We start from the raw sequence: 18042 nt of genomic DNA on the forward strand, positions 1-18042 counted from the left end.
ACCAGAGTACAGAGACCCAACTTGTAGCTCAAGAAGAGCAGGGAGTGGCGAAAGACCAAGAACATCAACAGAAAGCGATGGAACATGTGCCTACTTTAAAAGCATCGGAATACCCCGTCAAGGAGGATGACTTACACATTCAAGAACAAAATCAAAAAGAGAAGTGTACTCTTCCTGTTAGTCTCGTAGAAAATCAACAACTTTTACAAGAAGAATCTCATTTGATTGGGCACAGGCAGCTGGAAAAGGAACATACTTCTAAAGAATGTGAGAGACAAGCTGTTAAAGATCAAGCTCATCTTGGCAAGGAGACCATTCCCTGCACGTTTATTAAACAGAGACTTCCGCAAAAGCCAGCTGAACTGATAAGCAATGAGGGATTTCACTCCTTTCTCAAAGAACAAACCGACCCTAGAAATAAGCAGGCTGAGCACTCAAACCAAGAAGAACTAAGGAGTGCAGAGCATGAGCAGGAAGCACAGGAAAAGCAGGAGCTTCAATGTCAGAAAGAAACAGAAGAACAGCACAGACTAGAAGAGCAGCAGCAAGAAGAGCTGGAACGTTGGTGTAAGCGGGAAGAGCAGGAATTTCAGCTTCTGTACAAAGAGCAGGAATTGCATTATGATGAACAAGAGAAAAAACTCCAACTCATTCACAAAGAGCAGGAACTTCTGTGTTCGCAAGAAGAGCGGGAACAGAAAGAGCATGAATATCAACAGGAAGAAAAAAACGTTAATCTCCACCAAAAGGAGCTGAGACTTCGGCGCAAGCTGGAAGAGAAGGAACATCAACTTGTGCAGACCAAACAGAAGCCTCTTGGGCCTCAGGAAAAACCGGAACGTCACCACCTTGTGAAAGAACAAGAGCTACATCAGCAAGAAGAGCAGGAGCTTCAGCTCCTACAGAAAGAGCAGGAACGCCTTCGCCAGCAGGAAGAGCAAGACCTTCAGCTCCTAAAGAAACAGCAGGAACTTCTACGTCAGCAGGAAGAGCAGGAACTTCAACTCCTTCTGGAAGAGGAAGAGCATATACGTCAGCAGCGAGAGCAGGAGAGATTACATCAGCAGGAAGAGGAGGAGCTTCAACTTCTACAGAAAGAAGAAGAGTTTCTGCGTCAGCAAGAAGAGCAGGAACTGCAGCGTCAGCAGGAAGAACAGAAATTTCAGCTTCTTCAAAAGGAGAAAGAGCTTTTACGTCAATATAAAGAGCAGGAACTTCAACTCCTGCAGGAAGAACAACATTTACATCAGCTGAAAGAACAGGAGTTTCCTCCTCAGCAGGAAGAGCAGGGACCCCCAGTCCTTCAGAGAGAGGAGGCTTTTCCCTCTCAGCAGGAAGCGCAGGAACTTCAAATCTCACAGAAAGATGGGGAGATAATGAGTCAGCAGGAGGAACGGGAGCTTCCAGTATTGAAAGAGCAACAACCTCCGTGTCAACAGGAAGAGCAGAAAGACCCGCAGCAACAACAAGAACTTGAACAACAGAAAAAAATGCAAGAGTTGCCATGTCCAAGAACAAAGCAAGAAGCTCAAGATTCACATCAACGCCAGGGCCATGACATTGTTTGTGGCATGCAAGAAGAGCAGGCATTTGAACTCTTACAGAAAGAGCAGGAACAACACCAACAAGAACAACAGGAGTTGGAGCGCCTCCTTAAAGAACAGGAAGAGCAGGAATTGTTGCGCCAGAAAGAGGAGATGGAAATCCAGCGCCTACAGGAGGATGAGGAGCTCTTGCGTCAGCAAGTGGAGGAAGAACTTGAGCGTCGCAGGAAGGAACAGGAGGAACTGGAGCGTTGGTGCCGGCAGGAGGAGCAGGAGTTCCACCGCAAGCAAGCAGAACAAGGAGAGCATGCTCAGTCACAAAACGAACTAGAGCGACAGCAGGAGGAACATCAGTTTGAAGGCAAAGTTTTGCAGACACAAAGTGGAATAGGAACAACACCCACATATGACAGTCCAAAGGGACAACAGCAGCGCTTCTGGCAGTATACCCGCAGGCCGCAGATTCCAGTGGTCTTTGGTAGGTTCCTCTCACACTATCTTTTTTTAATTTATTTTTTATTGTTTCTTCAAGTGTGTATATTACGTAAAACTCTCCTGAAGCAGGTTACTTAACTGCAATAATGGGTCTCCAAAATAGGGTTCTCCTTGGATTCTCAGGCTTGAACAATCCTGCCAAAATTTGTATTTGTGCCCAACTACAGGGGCATGCAGGTCTGTGAATATAGGCCAGATACCACCCTAGAAAACTACCGCTGCAAATAAAGTATAAATATTTGATACCGATGAGATTCACATGGTTTGCATGAACCTGCTATCTAGGAAATTGAGTTTAATTGTACACAAAATATCCTTGGTGGTCATCGAAAGGAGGGTGTGTTTATTCAGCGCACTTTTGTGGTGTAGACTAGAATCCCACAGTAACACTTAAATTTGAAAGCTTAACATTTGTTTGCCTCCAATTCCACAGGGCAAAAAAAGTGTTTTACTATATCAAGACCCCATCTACTCTGGAAACAACCCAGGATTTAGAACAGGAAAGATAGTAATGCAACAAGTATCTTGGTATCTAATACAATGAAATGAACTGTGGCCTCTGTTTCGATGAAGCATGAAGAATAAACCATTATGCATTAAAAGCCATGCTAATGGAAGTATGTGTGACAATGCCCTCCTGATGTGTTGGGGGGGGGGGGGGCAACTTTAACTGCTATGATGATTTATCACTATGAAACTATTCTAAGAACATCAAGTCCCACTTTGAGGTCTCTGTCCCAGGTAGGGAAAAACATGATTTTGCTGTCATCAGTCTTGAAATCAGTGAAATTATCAACTCTGGGAACACACAGCAGACGTTTTCTGAGGGACACATGGAAAGAACTGGGAAACATATCACTGAACGCTGAAAATAAGTACACTGTGAGAGACCTGTTGACATCAAGCGCCTTTGACATCCACGCATAAATTCAAACCAGAAAGGTTTTGACTTTGAAACCAACGTAGGAGTTGAGACATTTTTTAACCCATGAGAGTGTGACTGTAAGTGCCCACAAAAGATTATGTTCGAGGCTTATGAGCTGTAGATTATAGGCTTTAGCATAGATCGCCATCTGGTGTTGGGCCCGGATGTTTACACTTTGTTTTTGTTCGAAGAAGTCTTGCAGTCACGGGGTAGATGACTCCTCGTTTCGGTGATGGTGTGCATGGGCATCGACTCCATCCTTAGATTGTTTTGTTCCGCCATTGGATTCGGCTGTGTATTGCTGCGCTCCGGTTCGGTACCGTTTTCGGACCCCTTCGACACGCAATTCATTAACCTGGACGGTATTGTTATCAATCGCGGTTCCTCATTCGACACGCATCGTCTCACTTAGAAAAACTTTCTATCAGAAAACTCATGGCAGGCCGTCGGGCCTACCCGTGCCGACTGCTCTAGCAGCCAATGAAATGGACTCCATTCAAGCTATGTCCCAAGTGTTGTGCTAAATTTCCACGCACCGACTTGCACGAAGTGTGCAATCTCTGCTTGTCCCCGCAACACGACGAGAAGGACTGCGACGCGTGTCGATCATTTCGATCGAAAAAGACACTTTGTGATCGTCTGGCTTGACGCCACAAGATGCAATATCAGAGCGACGCTGTTCCGGACATCTTCGGCGAAGATTCTGATACCCAACAACCAGCTTAAGGGGCTAAGGAAGAAGAGCAGATCTCCGTGTCCGAGGCCAATTCCAACATGAAAGAAGAAAAAGACATCACTCTGGGTCAGCGTACCGTGAGCACAGATCCCCCTGTGCCCATTCAACATGAGACAAAGGCTCCGGTCCCTCCTTAGCCCTTGGGTTCAGGTCGGCACCGACAAAAAGTTCCTGATGCCCCGCGCTCCGGCCCGGCTCCGAAACAAAAAGAGAAGCCTTCTGGGTTAGGCTCGAGCCAGCCCCACTCTGATGTCGAACCAACACCTTCTGCACCAAGACATAAGACCAAATAACTATTGGTCAACATACCTTCGACATCAAAAGGCTCGAATCTGAAACCTTCCACACCGAGAGGTTTGGAGCTAAAACCTTCCAAGGCCAAAGACTCTGAACTGAATCCTTCCAAGGCCAAAGACTCTGAACCGAAACCCTACAAGGCCAAAGATTCGGAGCTGAAACCCTCCAAAACCAAGCACTTGGAGCAGAAAACCTCCAAGTCCAAACACCAAGCTGGTGATAAACACTAAAACAGGACATATTCAGGCAACTCTTCCAAAAAATACAGAATATTGACGTACCAGAGGACTATCATATCCCTCTTAAGAAGAAGAATGTGGGTACTAATCCTTGTCCTCCTTATATTCCTCCTCCTTCTCCTCCTCCTAATCCTAACTTGGTTATCACACCATTAAATTCACCACCACTTAAACCTGACCAACAGGATGAAGGGGATGGGGATTAGGATCAGGATGCACCACAAGACACTGACCCTTAGGAGGATTACCACACAGACCCAAATACAGATAATGACCTTGATTTGTATCCCTCCAGACCCTCCCCACCTAATGACAGCATTGGCTATGTCGAGCTCCTTAACAGGGCTACTCATTATCATGGAGTAGAACTTAATAAGCAGCCTTTAGAAGAGGATTACTTCTTTGAGACACTTACTTCATCCCAAAGAGCTACTCATACCTTGCCAATGCTAAAAGGCATGTTAAAACACATAGACGAGGTATTTAAAGATCCTGTTAGGGCAAGAACAATCACACCTAGAGTGGATAAAAAATACAAATCCGGTCCTACCTACCCTGTTTATATTAAAGGTCAGCTGCCCTTAGACTCTCTTGTAGTCTCCAACGCATGTAAGAGAGCTAACTCACAAGCTGCAGGAGACACCCCTCTTTCTGACAAGGAATCAAAGCTTATTGATGCCTCAGCCAAAAGAGTGGCTTCACAGGCAGCAAGCAACTGGTGCATTGCCAACGCCCAGGCACTGCTAGCTCGTTATGACAGTGCTCATTACGATGAGCTAGAAAAAATCATGCAACATTTGCCTGACGAATATAAATCTAAGGCTAATTACATTATTCAGGAAGGTAAACTCATTACGAACACCTCCATTAGATGTGCACTAGATGCAGCAGACACAGCAGCTTGTGCAAGTAACACCAACATACTTATACGCAGACACTCTTGGCTCAGAATTTCTGGATTTAAGCCGGAGGTGCAAATCTCCATACTTAACCAACTCTTTGACAAAGAGCATCTTTTTGGCCCAGCTGTTGATACCTTGCTGGAAAAGATGAAAAAGGACACTGAGGTCGCAAAGTCTATGGGGGCTATAAAGTTATCTGCCAGTAGAGGTTCTTTTCGCCACTCATTTTACAGGGGTGGTTCAAAAACGGTGTCCACTGAGAATCCCTCCTCCTCTTACAAGGGCAACAACCAATCCCTCTCACCCAGAGGTTATTCTAGAGGAGGGTTTAGAGGTAACAATAGTAGGGGAAGAAGTAAAGGTAATTCCAAACACACTTCCCCTGCAAACAAACAGTGACTTCCTTCCGCTATTCCCCCTATCATTCCACTCCTGTCGGGGGGGGACGTCTCTCCCAATTCCTACCTGTCTGGAATTCTATCACCTCAGACAAGTGGATGCTACAAATTATCCAATATGGTTACTGCCTGGAACTTACAAGCACTCACCCAAATATTCTTCCAAGAGCACATGCAATGTCACCAGGACATCTCACCCTCTTAAAGCAAGAGGTTCTATCTCTCTTGGAAAAACATGCTATAGAGCCAGTCCCGTTAACATATCAAGGGACCAGGATATACTCCCTGTATTTCTTAATTCCCAAAAAGGATGGCTCTCTCGGGCCTATACTAGACCTCAGACATACAGTCGAACCACTTTCACATGGTCACACTCCAACAGGTGCTCCCACTACTTCAGCAAGGCGAATTTCTGGACACTCTGGACTTACGGACGCCTATTTCCATATTCCCATTCACCCTGCTCACAGAAAATATCTTAGGTTTGTGGTGGACGTACAACATTATCAGTTCAAAGTTCTCCCATTCGGGGTAACTACAGGACCCAGGGTTTTCACCAAGTGCCTGGCAGTAGGCGCAGCTCATCTAAGAAGACAGCACATCCAAGTCTTCCCTTACCCAGAAGACTGGCTGATAAAAGCCAGATCACAACAAATCTGCCTACACCACACTCGAAAGACAGTCCAACTGCTACACCTCACCAAGTCTCACCTCCAACCATCCAACACACAACTGTATCTAGGAGCCACAATAGACACTCGCAAAGCTCTAGCGTATCCCAACCCAGTCAGGATCCGCAACATGCAAGCTCTAATATCACAGTTTCAGCCTCAACACTCATTACCAGCCCGAGTGTTCATGCAATTGATCGGAATGATGGCTTCTTGCATTTTAATTGTTACCTATGCAAGACTTCAAATGCGTCCTCTACAGGAATGCTTAGACAGCAGTGGAACCAGGCTCAAGGTCAGCTATCAGATCTGGTGTTGGTAGATGGCCATACTCTTCGCTCTCTGTAGTGGTGGAACGTACAAAATCTTTCCATGGGGCGGCCTTTCGTCGGTTCCACGGATAGTGCTAACAGCAGACACATCGCTCACTGGTTGGGGAGCTCATCTGGAAAAACATACCATTCAGGGCATGTGGACTGTGCAGCAAAAACAATTCCACCTAAACCTTCTAGAACTGCTAGCATTTTTTCTAGCATTGAAAGCCTTTCAACTTCATCTAATGGGCAAAGCTGTCCTGGTTCGCACAGACAACATAACAGCATGCATACATACAAAAGCAAGGGGGGGACATATTCTCTCCAGCTCTCTGTTAGCCCAGAGCATTTGGAGATGGGCCATACCTCAAAATATAGCTCTCCTTGCAGAACATCTTCCAGGAGTAAACAACCAAATTGCAGATCTGCTTAGTCATCAATGACAGCAGATCCACGCATGAGAAATCCACCCTCAAGTTCTCCTCGCATTTTTCCATATGTGGGGCTTCCCAGAGAGCTATTTGTTCGCCACCCACCTAAACGCAAAATACCCAAACTGCTTGTCCAGGCATCCACACTCATTGTCCAAAGGAAATGAACTATGGATGAATTGGTCAGGGATATTTTCTTACGCCTTTCCACCTCTCCCACTCATTCCGTTAGTGGTTCAGAAACTCAAACAGCATTCCCCGACGCTTATCCTAGTTGCTTGAACATGGGCCCGACAACCATGGTTCACAACTCTGTTGGAGCTATCAGTAGTTCCCCACCAAAAACGACACCTTTCCCCCAGGTATCTTACTCAGAACCATGGAGAGATAAGACATCCAGATCCCAATCAGCTCAACCTTGTGATCTGGCATCTGAAATCCTAGAGTTTGGCTACCTTAATCTTCCGCCAGACTGTATAAATGTTATCAAAGAGGCTAGGCGCCCTACCATAATAACATGCTACGCAGCGAAGTGGAAGAGGTTTGTTGTTTACTGTAATAGCAATACGATCAATCCACTAGATGCTTCAATTCAAGACATCATTTGCTATCTATTGCACCTACAACGTTCCAATTTAGCGTACACATCCATACGCTTACATCTCGCTGCATTGCTGCAAAATAGATAGCACTGGTCTCTTTTTAGAGTGCCTGCTATTAAAGCTTTTATGGAAGGACTTAGAAGATTCATTCCCCCCCAGACTTCCACCTTCTCCACTGTGGAATCCCAACATAGTTCTTACAAGACTCGTGGGTCCACCCTTTGAGCCATTGCACAAATGTGAAATACAATTTCTCGCCGGGAAGGTAGCCTTCCTTATAGCCATCACTTCTCTAAGACGAGTCTGTGAGCTTCAGGCACTAACCCTAGAGGAACCATTTTTACAAATGCACCAAAACAAAGTGGTTCTTAGGACTAACCCCACATTTTTACCTAAAGTCATCTCTGCCTTTCCTATCAACCAATCTGTTGAGTTGCCTGTGTTCTTCCCTCAACCAAATTCAGTGGCAGAACGTGCCCTTCACACATCAGATGTCAAAAGAGCATTACTATACTACATAGAAAGAACAAAACCTTTTAGGAAAACCAAACAACTTTTTGTTGCTTTTGCTCCACCACATAAAGGCAATCCCATATCAAACTCTGGCATTGCAAGGTGGATAGGTAAGTGCATTCAAATATGCTACATTAAAGCTAAACGCACATAAACAATTCCCCCTAGAGCACACTTTACACGCAAACTAGGGGCTTCTATGGCATTGTTAAGAAACATACACATGTATGAGATCTGCAAAGCTGCAACATGGTCTACACCACGCACATTCACAAAACACTATTGTGTTAGCAAGACAACAAGCTAGTGTGGGCCAGGCAGTTTTACGAACACTATTTCAAACCACTGCAACAGCTACAGGTTAGCCACTGCTTCAGAAATACCTGCTTAATAGTCCATGCTAAAGAATATGATCTACGGCTCATATGCCTTGAACGGAAAATGCTACTTTCCCAGTGTGCATCTGTTCTTGGCATATAGAGCTGTAGAGTCATATGTGCCCACCCGCCTCACCGGGTACCTTCCCCTGTTGGAGTGATATCTTACTTGGATACAATTTACATGGACATCTATCTTTACTACTTTACTAAATCCATCATCACCCTTTATGGCATAACAATCTAAGGATGGAGTTGATACCCATGCGCACTATCACCGATAGGAGGAGTCATCTACCTCGTGACTACAAGACTTCTAAGAACAAAATAAAAGTGCAAACATCCGGGCCCAACACCAGATGGCGATCTATGCCAAAGCTTATGACTCTACAGCTCTATATGCCAAGAACAGATGCATACTGGGTAAGTAGCATTTTCCTTTTTAGATGACCATTCTTTCAAGTGGAAAGGCAGTGTTTACCTTGGAGGAGAAACTAAACTCTTCACAGGAAAGAAAATGTAACTGATGTGTAAACTGACGATGATATGGCCATCACTGATGTCTTGTCATAGTAGGTAGTTCATGTCAGAGGATATGTGGGACAAATTCATTTAGAGATCTGCTGCAAACAATCAAGAATCTTCCTTGACAGGGTTATCACCAAATGACTTCAGGGTTTTACATTAATTTGTAGAGCATCTGACACACTTGAGATAAAACCTCCTTCTAATGGAAACTTTGGAACAAGCACAAGTGGCAAATACTTTCATATTTTTGCTGTTGAACATCTGAGCTTGCAGAAGCCTCTCTCATACTAGCCGGTGGAACAGAGACCATAGATGATTTCCATTGTTTTGGCTTTTGCATTTCACATTTAGAGTTTTCAAATAGTTACATGTTTGAGTCATTCCATATAATCACGCTGGTAATCCCTGGTGCATTTACAAAATTGAGGTTATAATATGCATGTATAGATTTAATACAATATGTTTAGCAGCCCACTATGTGATACTAATCTGCAGTCTCGACATCACCATAGCCTCATTTTTTTCTACTGCTCATTGCAGGTTATGTAGGTTTTTTTTTTGGTTTTTTTAACATTAAACTAAATAATAGCCCTAGATACTTCCCTCCCACACTATGAGCGATAACCCCTTGCTTGGCTATACTTTGACCCCCCCCTCTCCCTCCCCAACAAGTCCATAAAGGAACAAAAACCAACCCCAACTTAATATTGTGGTGAACACACAGGGGTGGAAGTTTCCCGGACCCATGCTCCTCCCCAGCATGCACTAAATAATTGCTTAAACATTTACACTTCTAACCACTTCTGCCTGTCTTACACCTGGAGGCCTCCAAGTCATCACTTGTGGGGGGGGAGGCCGCCTCACACGGGACATTATATTTCCAGGAGTCCTTATTCAGAGTTCTTGGGGCACATCTTCGTTGCACTTTTTACCAGCACGGCGACAGGCCCATAGGTTAAGTAGGAACAGTCTTACCATAAGTCGGGCGTTGGGTTCTTAGACCCTCTGCAGATGTTCATAGGTTCTTGCTGGGAACTCTGCTCTCTGACCACTGTCTCTGTGTCCAGGTAGACCAAGGTCAAGTGTAGCACACTGGATTTACAGGGATTCCACTCACTGCTATCCTTATGAGCTATTGTTCCTCATCTTCTTGGAGTGCCTCCTCAGTCGAGGTATTGTGTTGTGGGGAGTTCCGTTGCATCCTGCTTTCCCCCTTTGTTTGATGTAATGCGTCACTTGTTTTGGGTCTGTGAAATAATGGGTTTTCCAATCTGCTAAACCACGTAGCTTGGCGGGGTATAACATGCTGTATTCCAGCTGGAGATCTCGCAGTTGTCGTTGGGCTGTCTGGAAGAGTCGGCGGGAATCTTGAACTTGTTGTGTAAAGTCTGGGTATAGCGAGATTTCAGAGCCATTGTATTGGAGAGATTTTAATTCTTGCGCCTTGCACAGTGCAGCATCCTGATCCCTGTAATTCAAAAGGCATGCAATTATTGGTCTTGGGTTAGCATCAGGTATCAGGCACGGTGCCAGGGACCTGTGCGCACTTCCACTACGAATATTGCTGAAAAAGTGTCTCAACCCAGTGCGGCACAGAGCAGGGTATCAACGAATCTCTCCATATTGTTGATGTTGGAGGTCTCGCTGCTCCTATAATTCAGATGTTGTTCCTTCTAGATCGGGATTCTGAATCTTCCGTTTTGAGCTGCAGCACTTGGATAAGTTTCTATGATTTTTTTACGCTTGTTGCTTCCGTCGATACTGTGTCTTCCATATTAGAGACCCTTTGCTCCATTGTGTCAAGTCTTTCTGTATGCTTGTCTAGTCATTCTGTCATCCGATCCATTTGGAAAGTTAGTGCATCAATCTTCCCATAGATCTTGTTTAAGCTATTCTGCATGGCAGAGAGTATTTGCTTCAGGTCAGGATCTAGTGCAGCTTCCGCGTTTTCTGGTTTCGAATTTTCCGACTGCGCTTCCGGGTCTCTCTGACTTTGGCTCTTGCAAGAACCAAATTGCAATTTGGTTTGTACCTTATCTGCCTTGCCCATAGTTGGTTACTGTCCCGGGTGATCTTCTTGCGGTCAGTTTGCGTTCACTCTACCTCTCTTCACGATGCACCCTACTACCGGGGTGGGGGGTGAAACACCGGGGATTCAGTGCCCCTGACGAACCCCTCTTGTCAGCTCTGCTTCAAACCCCCCTGTCGGCCCGCCAGGAGCAGGTTCAAGTATGTGAAGATGGGGGACATGCCTGTGTGGTGACCTTAGCAAGGTGCCAGCGATAAGGGGCACTTTTGCATGGGTGGTAGTGCAGCCGAGGCCAGCACTGACCTGGTATCCTCCGGAGTGTTGAGTTATCACTTTGTAGGTTGAGCCCTCATTAATGCTGGCGACATGCCCTAAATCTAAAGGTGGACCTCAGTTTCAATAATCTACCAAGTCCCACCGCTCAGTGGCGGTGCCAGCATGCCACCTCCAGGTGAGGCCTACAGCACTGTCCGCCGCCAGCACGGTCCCAGCCGTCCTTCATGCGGATCGCTATCCAGCTGCTTTGTTCAGGGAACCTCCTCGGGCCATTCTTGTTGTCGGTAGGATCGTGCCCACCACCGGGCCATGCGCTCCACACCATGCCAGTCTCGTCCCTGCAGCCATCGGTGAGGGGTGGCCAGCCCCACTCGTGTCGCTGGCGGTCCATGCGCTCTTCCCTCAACTCGATCGCCGCATTCAGGCAGGGAGCTGCCGCACCCCGGTCAAGAGAGGGGATACCGAACCACCCCCAATCAGCGGCCCGGGCTGGCAGGCAGATGGAAGGTCCCAGAGCTCCGGTGCGGTTCCCATTCAGCCCCCGCCACAGGGATCCCAAAGCAGATGATAGGGGCAGCAGCTCCCGCACCAGAGCGGGGATCTGTTTACGGGCGTGCAGCCACTTATCGGCCTGCTTCCTTCAACCAGGCCCACTTACGCAGATGGAATGCTCACATATTCTTTTGTTTTTGGGATTCGATTTTCTGCCATACGGAGGGACTGTGTCCACTTCTTGCGATGTGCAATGGTTGCACCAGTAAGGTGTTGCGGTTTATGCAGGATTTTAATGAATTGTTAGCCGGGTTGAGCAGAGCCCTGGTGTTATGTGGCCATCTTTAAGTCAGGCAAACTCCGCCCCTTATGGTGCATATTGCAGCTGACTGTGCAATCAATGCTCACTGTATTCCATGTCTTATATAGAAGATTCCCAAATCTATACACGCTTCCTACTGTATCGTACTTGGAGGTTAGTGTCCTGCAAAGCCCTGAATGCTTCCACCAGTACTGTCATCCCAGTTTTCTGCTTACAGTGGACAACCCAGTGCATGCCCTAGTAGGTCAGGAAGATGACTAGAGGACAAGTCATACGAAGCTAACAGATGGAAAGGCTTTTGGTGCCTGAAAAGTGCTCTCCTGATTCATCTGTTAAGTTTGTAACTGTATGAAACATCCAAATTGATTCAGTCAATGAGTGTGTTCTGTTAGCTAAGAGTTTGAAGCAGGTGCATACTACTTGCTTTTCTTTGCACAGCATGCAAATGCCTATTAGTCCCACTTATGCTGTATTGTACTGTACTATTCATATAATGAAATTAAATGAAAAGATTTATAAAGCGCATTGAACCCAAAGGTACCTAAGCGCTTGGTCAAGCTGGATTCAATAATGCAAATTTGGCATCACGACTTGGGATGAAAAAAGCCATATTTTCAAACATTCTTTAAACACAGCAAAAGTATCAAGCTTGGCAATATGGGCAGGTAAGGTGTTCCATATCCTTGCCGTGGGCCTAGACAAGAGAACGGTCGCCCAATCTGACTGCAAAACCTAGGAATTATGACTTTCTTGCCTGATGAAAATCTGAGCGACTTGCGAGGAACATACCAATTAATAAGTGCATTGAGGGGTTTAGAACCTTCAAAATACTGGGCTTAAAAAAAAGCAGGCAGAAAGCCTTGAACACAACCCGCTTTCGGACAGGGAGCCAATGTAACAATTTATACCCTTGAAGGGTTGCAAAGTGAACTGATTTGCATTGGTGTCCAGAACGCCCTATTCAAAGACCAGTGCTGAGTAGGGTATTGACTGTAGTGTCCGAAATAGAAGAGGTAAGTGTGGCTGAGAGACATACTCCAAGTGAGCTAAATGGGGTGCTGAACTTAAGTATGAGGCTTTATGTACTAGTGTGACAATAGATATATTCACGCATGTACACCCCTCCCCTATTTAGGGTTGATTACAACAGTAGTAAAAGCCATGGGACGAGCCTGGTTTGTGGTGTTTTTGGGTAACAAGATAGGTGCAAGTTACTCTTATTCTTGCAGGAAGTGAGCTCCATATATTGGCCTTTGGATTGTTTTCTTCAGTACAAGCTTTAGTGAAGACACAGAACCGGACCCCGTCTTGAAGAGGTCTGGATTTTTGGAAGGTACAAAGGAAACTTCAAAGGAAAATGTACAGACTTGAAAGTAACACTAATTTACAGTTTAGTGTACAATATAGATTTACATATAACCCACACAGACCCCATGTAAAGTGAAAGAGTAAGAACGGAGTTGATGTCCCGCAATAGCTTGTTCAACCGCTGTACAAAGGATGCTAAGCATGTGGAATTTTGAGATTCTTGATCACCACATTAACTATTATTTACCTGAAACAACAGTTCTGCAGCAGTACTTCTCCAGCAATTGACCTTTCACGGACTAAAAAAGCTAATCATAAGTAAGTAAACTCTTTGATAAGAAAAACGAAAGATAAGCTATTCAGAACGTTAGAAGCTGACTGGCAAGAAGTCATGACCCTTTTACGTCTGGATGCAGTGATCTGTTGCATGCAGGGTTCTGAAATTAGCTTTTCTTTGATGAATCTGGGATATTGTAGTAAAAGATTTGCTCTCCTTGAAACAATATGAGCATTCTGATGCCCCTTCAATGGCTATTTCCTTAGTTAAGTATAGGCATCAGACTGTAATCAGTTTGAATGGATAAAATGCATATTGCAATGTCATGTGTCCTATTGGTTTTGGCTCACTTTGATCCTAGCTGTCCTGGAGCAACCGGTTCATAGGTCAGTTGGTAACGAGTGCGAACCAGTTTCATTTGGCTTCACAAGCCAGGGTGATTCCTATTTGAATGAAATGTCAGCCGAACCTAGACCATGTTGGTCTTGGCTGCCTACGGCCGGTATTGGTTGCTTGCTGCGAGCAGCGGTACATAACTGATTGCCTTAGGTGACAATGTTTTGAAATACTGTAAAGCAGGTAGACCACTTATAGCTGCGGGGCACGAGTTCAAAAGCTTAAGCGCTTGCCCAATGAATTTCACGCATCTGGCAGATAGCTGTGCATCAGTACCACATCAGACATGCAATAATGGCCTTATAGCATGGTGTTATGTCCAAGTGTTGAATTATTAGCTCTAACCAGAAACAACTTAAACTTTTTAAACTGGGGCAAATGCAGACCACATGCATCAATGATTCATTCCTAAAATTACACAATCGGAAGTTATCTTTGGGAGAACCTTTTAAACACTCAAATGTGTATGCTTTTAGGGGAATTAGCCAGCATTTCAGCCTCTTAAGTTATTTTTTGACGGGCAGTTTCATGGGACTGGGTAGCTATAAGGCTTTTACTTATTTTTATTTTTTCAAATCTTTTTTAAACCAAAAAGTAAAAAATGACACCACATTTCACATAGTTTAATTTTGTTACATTTCCATGATGGTATTTCATATCTAACGAGTATCCACCCTTTTCCCATCCACCTCCAACCTTATAGGGTAAACGGACCCACTCGGTGGTGGGGTCAGGATGTAGTATCATGCAAGGAGGAAACACATAGTCCTCCGCGATACTCATTCCTCTTGCCCCATATTTTTTCAAATTTTTTGGGACAGCTTCTGTTCTTGTAAACCACTTTTTCAGCTACCATACTCCTATCCATTTATCTCTTCCAAATCCCTCAAACTCAGTGCTGTCTCCACCCCCTAGCAGCGGGCAATGTTGTGTTTGGCTATTGCCAGACCCAGCATCATCCAGACCTGGTCCACACAGTTAAAGTCTGATTCCTCCCAGATATTAAGCAGACACCATTCAGCATTGAACAGAATAGCTGCCCCACATTGGGTATTCATACGATTAACAATTGCCTCCCAATAGGGGAGAATGACAGGGCATTCGCAGATCGTGTGGAAGAAGGTACCCTTGTGGTCCATGCCTGCGACAGGTGTCGCTTGGTACTTTACCCATTTTAGCTAATGTTGAACAAGATAAGTGAACTCTGTGTAGGATTTTAAGTTGCACCAAGCTAAATCCTGCCCTGATTGCTGTTTCCCTCTGAGAGGTGAGTGCCTCAGTCCATTCGTCATCCTCTATTCCACCCATATCAAAGTCCCACTTTGCACGCAGCTTTATTAGGGTATCTGAGGTGTTATTGATCTATTTGCGGTACATTAAGGAGTCGCCTTACGCAGCATATAGTCATCAAGAAGCCTGTCCTCTAGTGGGGAGGATTCAGGCAGTTACTCGCTTTAATGATGTGTAGTTTGGTGGGCATTTCTAACTTGTAAGAAGCTGTATATTTCAGTGGGGGCCAGTTGGTAGTCTCGCTGCAGGTCTGTGAAGGGAATTATCGCCCCCTGTACCCACAGATCACCAACCTTGGATATCCCGATGAGGTCCCACTTATTGAAGCCCGGTAGTTTACAAAAAGTGGCCAGTGCTTCTAAGTACCACAGGGGAGTGACTCGGGTTATTCTGCTCTTCCATCCTAGTGCTTTCAGTGCTGTGTGCCAATGAGTGTTTCATAAAAGAGTTCTGGATCAATGGTTGCAAATATATCTAAGTACCTAAAACCATCTGTCGCCACTTTGATCTCACAACCCCGCAAAGTGGCAGTCCGTGTAATACATGGATTTGGGATTTCACCCAGTATGTGTACCCAGAGTATCGGCCGAATAAGATTAGTATATGTAGTATCCTGTCTAATGAGTATTTGGAATTTGCCACGTAGAATAATAGAACATTTGCGTAGAGAGACATTTTACCCTCCCATTCATCAGTCCAGCGGAGGCCCCCAATTAGGGCATTTCTGTGGATCCATTCGGCCAGGGGCACCAACGTTAGGGCGAAGACGAGGGGGGGGGGAAGCTGGCATTCCTGCCGAATGCCCAGACGCAGTAGAAAGCTCCGTGAGATTCCTCCGTTCACCACTACCTAGGCTAGGGTTCTGTGTACAGGAGCCGGACTAATCCTAGGGACCTAGGGCCACAGCCCATTTTCTTGCTAATACTTCAAAGAGGTACATCCAAACTATTGTATCAAAAGCCATGTGGACATTGAGAGAAAGAACCACCGCCTCTCCTGAGGACAGCGTGCCCTGCTCAACACGCTGTGTAGTCTCAAGTTGAACGCAGTACAGCCACCCGGCATAAAGCCGGATTGATCCCAGGGGAATAAGTTGCCAAGGACCCGTATCAACCTTGTTGCTTGAGGTTTAGCCAAAACTGGCTTCAGCGTTAAGGAGCGAGATTGGTCTATATGATGCACATTCATCTATCGGTTTACCCTCTTTATATATGACTACTATATTGGCTACTCATTGCTCGCTGGGGAGTATCCCTCGCTTTCTGCTCTACCAATACATCTTTAGCATATGTGGGGCTACCCTATGGTCATTGAGTTTGTATAGTTCTATGGGTATACCATTTGAGTGATCTCCTCAGTTAGATCACCTTCTGAGAGTGTATTATCGTCGTCCGTTATGGAGGGAAGCGGTAAGTCCCCTAACAGTTCACAGGACTCCTCTGCCATAGCGGTGATAGACTGGGAGTAAAGCTGTGAATAATAAGAGGCAAATGCATCAGCTATCGCCAGTCTTAACGGTACGCCACTCTCCCTCACCAGATCAGATCTTTAGAACCCACCTGCTCGCCCTTTTTTCTTATCGAGCTAGGCTAAGAGTTTCCCTGCCTTGTCCCTAACCTCATATGTTTAGTGTATGGTGCCTCTGTGTCTGTTTCTGGCTTCCTCCGCTACCATGTCACGATACACTTGCTGCTTCAGTACGGGTCTGTGATTGGTGTAAGTTTGATCCGGGCGTGGCAGTTGTTCTAACTGTACAATGCTGTTTTCTATGGCCACTAACGCAGCTAGTGTGTCCCTCTTGTGCCCTACGATTAGGGAGAGGCCCTGGCCCCTTATCACTGTTTTATATGCTTCCCAAATCATTGAAGCTGAATCTGCTGTTGCCTCATTTTCTGAAAAACATTGCTCTGTGGCTTCTATTAATCCCTCCCTTACTCTGGGAACTTTATGGTTCCAGGTACTGATCTTTATGGTTGGTTGGTGTTGTCTATTCCATAAGTTAATGATTTCGTGATTCATGGACAGGTTGTTGTTTGGGATTCGTTGTTCGGGTCAGTCGTTGTAAAGGCTTCGTTATTAATGCTGTTTCCCATTCCATAAACCACCCAAAGCGGTGAGTGGTCCTAGATGCCCCTGGCCAGATGGAGGACATCACGAAAATCCGGGAGGTGATGGGTCAAGTTCAGCACGTAATCTATATTGGAGAGGGAGCTATGTGCCCGGTAGTGGAAGGTATACTGTCGCGCTGTGGGATTCAGAGTAGGCCAGACATTCAAGGCCCATGAGACTCAGGAAATCTTCCAAGGGACTAAAGTTTAATGTGGCCTGCGGGGGGGGGGGGGGGGGGGGGGGGGTTGTCAGCGGTCACAAACATCACTAAGAGCCAGATTTAAGTCTCCTCTCATAAAAAGCTCTCCATCTGAGAGATTGAGAAACATCCAGTTAACCCCTTGCATGCCCTTGACGGAACCACTCCGTCATGAGCCACGGGCGCCGTGTGCTCATGACGGAGTGGTTCTGTCATGCTGCAGCCGTTGGCGGCCGCTCCTCCCACGCGGCGCTAATTCCCCGCCTGTGCGGGCGATTAGCGCAGTGGGTGGAGTCATGACGGAACCACGCCGTCATGAGCACAGCTCGCCCGTGACTCATGACGGCGTGGTTCCGTCATGAGCATAGCGGC

At 45.7% G+C, this 18042-nt stretch overlaps 1 protein-coding gene across 3 annotated transcripts in view; it reads left to right on the forward strand.

Annotated features, from left to right (window-relative positions):
- The window catches only part of LOC146796212 (uncharacterized), a 403367-nt gene that overhangs the window by 319291 nt on the left and 66034 nt on the right, over window positions 1–18042 (forward strand). For all 3 annotated transcript variants that reach the window (XM_085628712.1, XM_085628713.1, XM_085628714.1), the window contains one exon: window positions 1–2022. This exon is cut by the window's left edge and continues 1312 nt beyond it. In XM_085628712.1, the coding sequence (XP_085484838.1) occupies window positions 1–2022 (2022 nt within the window). The remainder of the gene's footprint in view (window positions 2023–18042) is intronic.

Source organism: Triturus cristatus, chromosome 10 (assembly GCF_964204655.1).
Source record: "Triturus cristatus chromosome 10, aTriCri1.1, whole genome shotgun sequence".
Taxonomy (NCBI): Eukaryota; Metazoa; Chordata; class Amphibia; order Caudata; family Salamandridae; genus Triturus; species Triturus cristatus.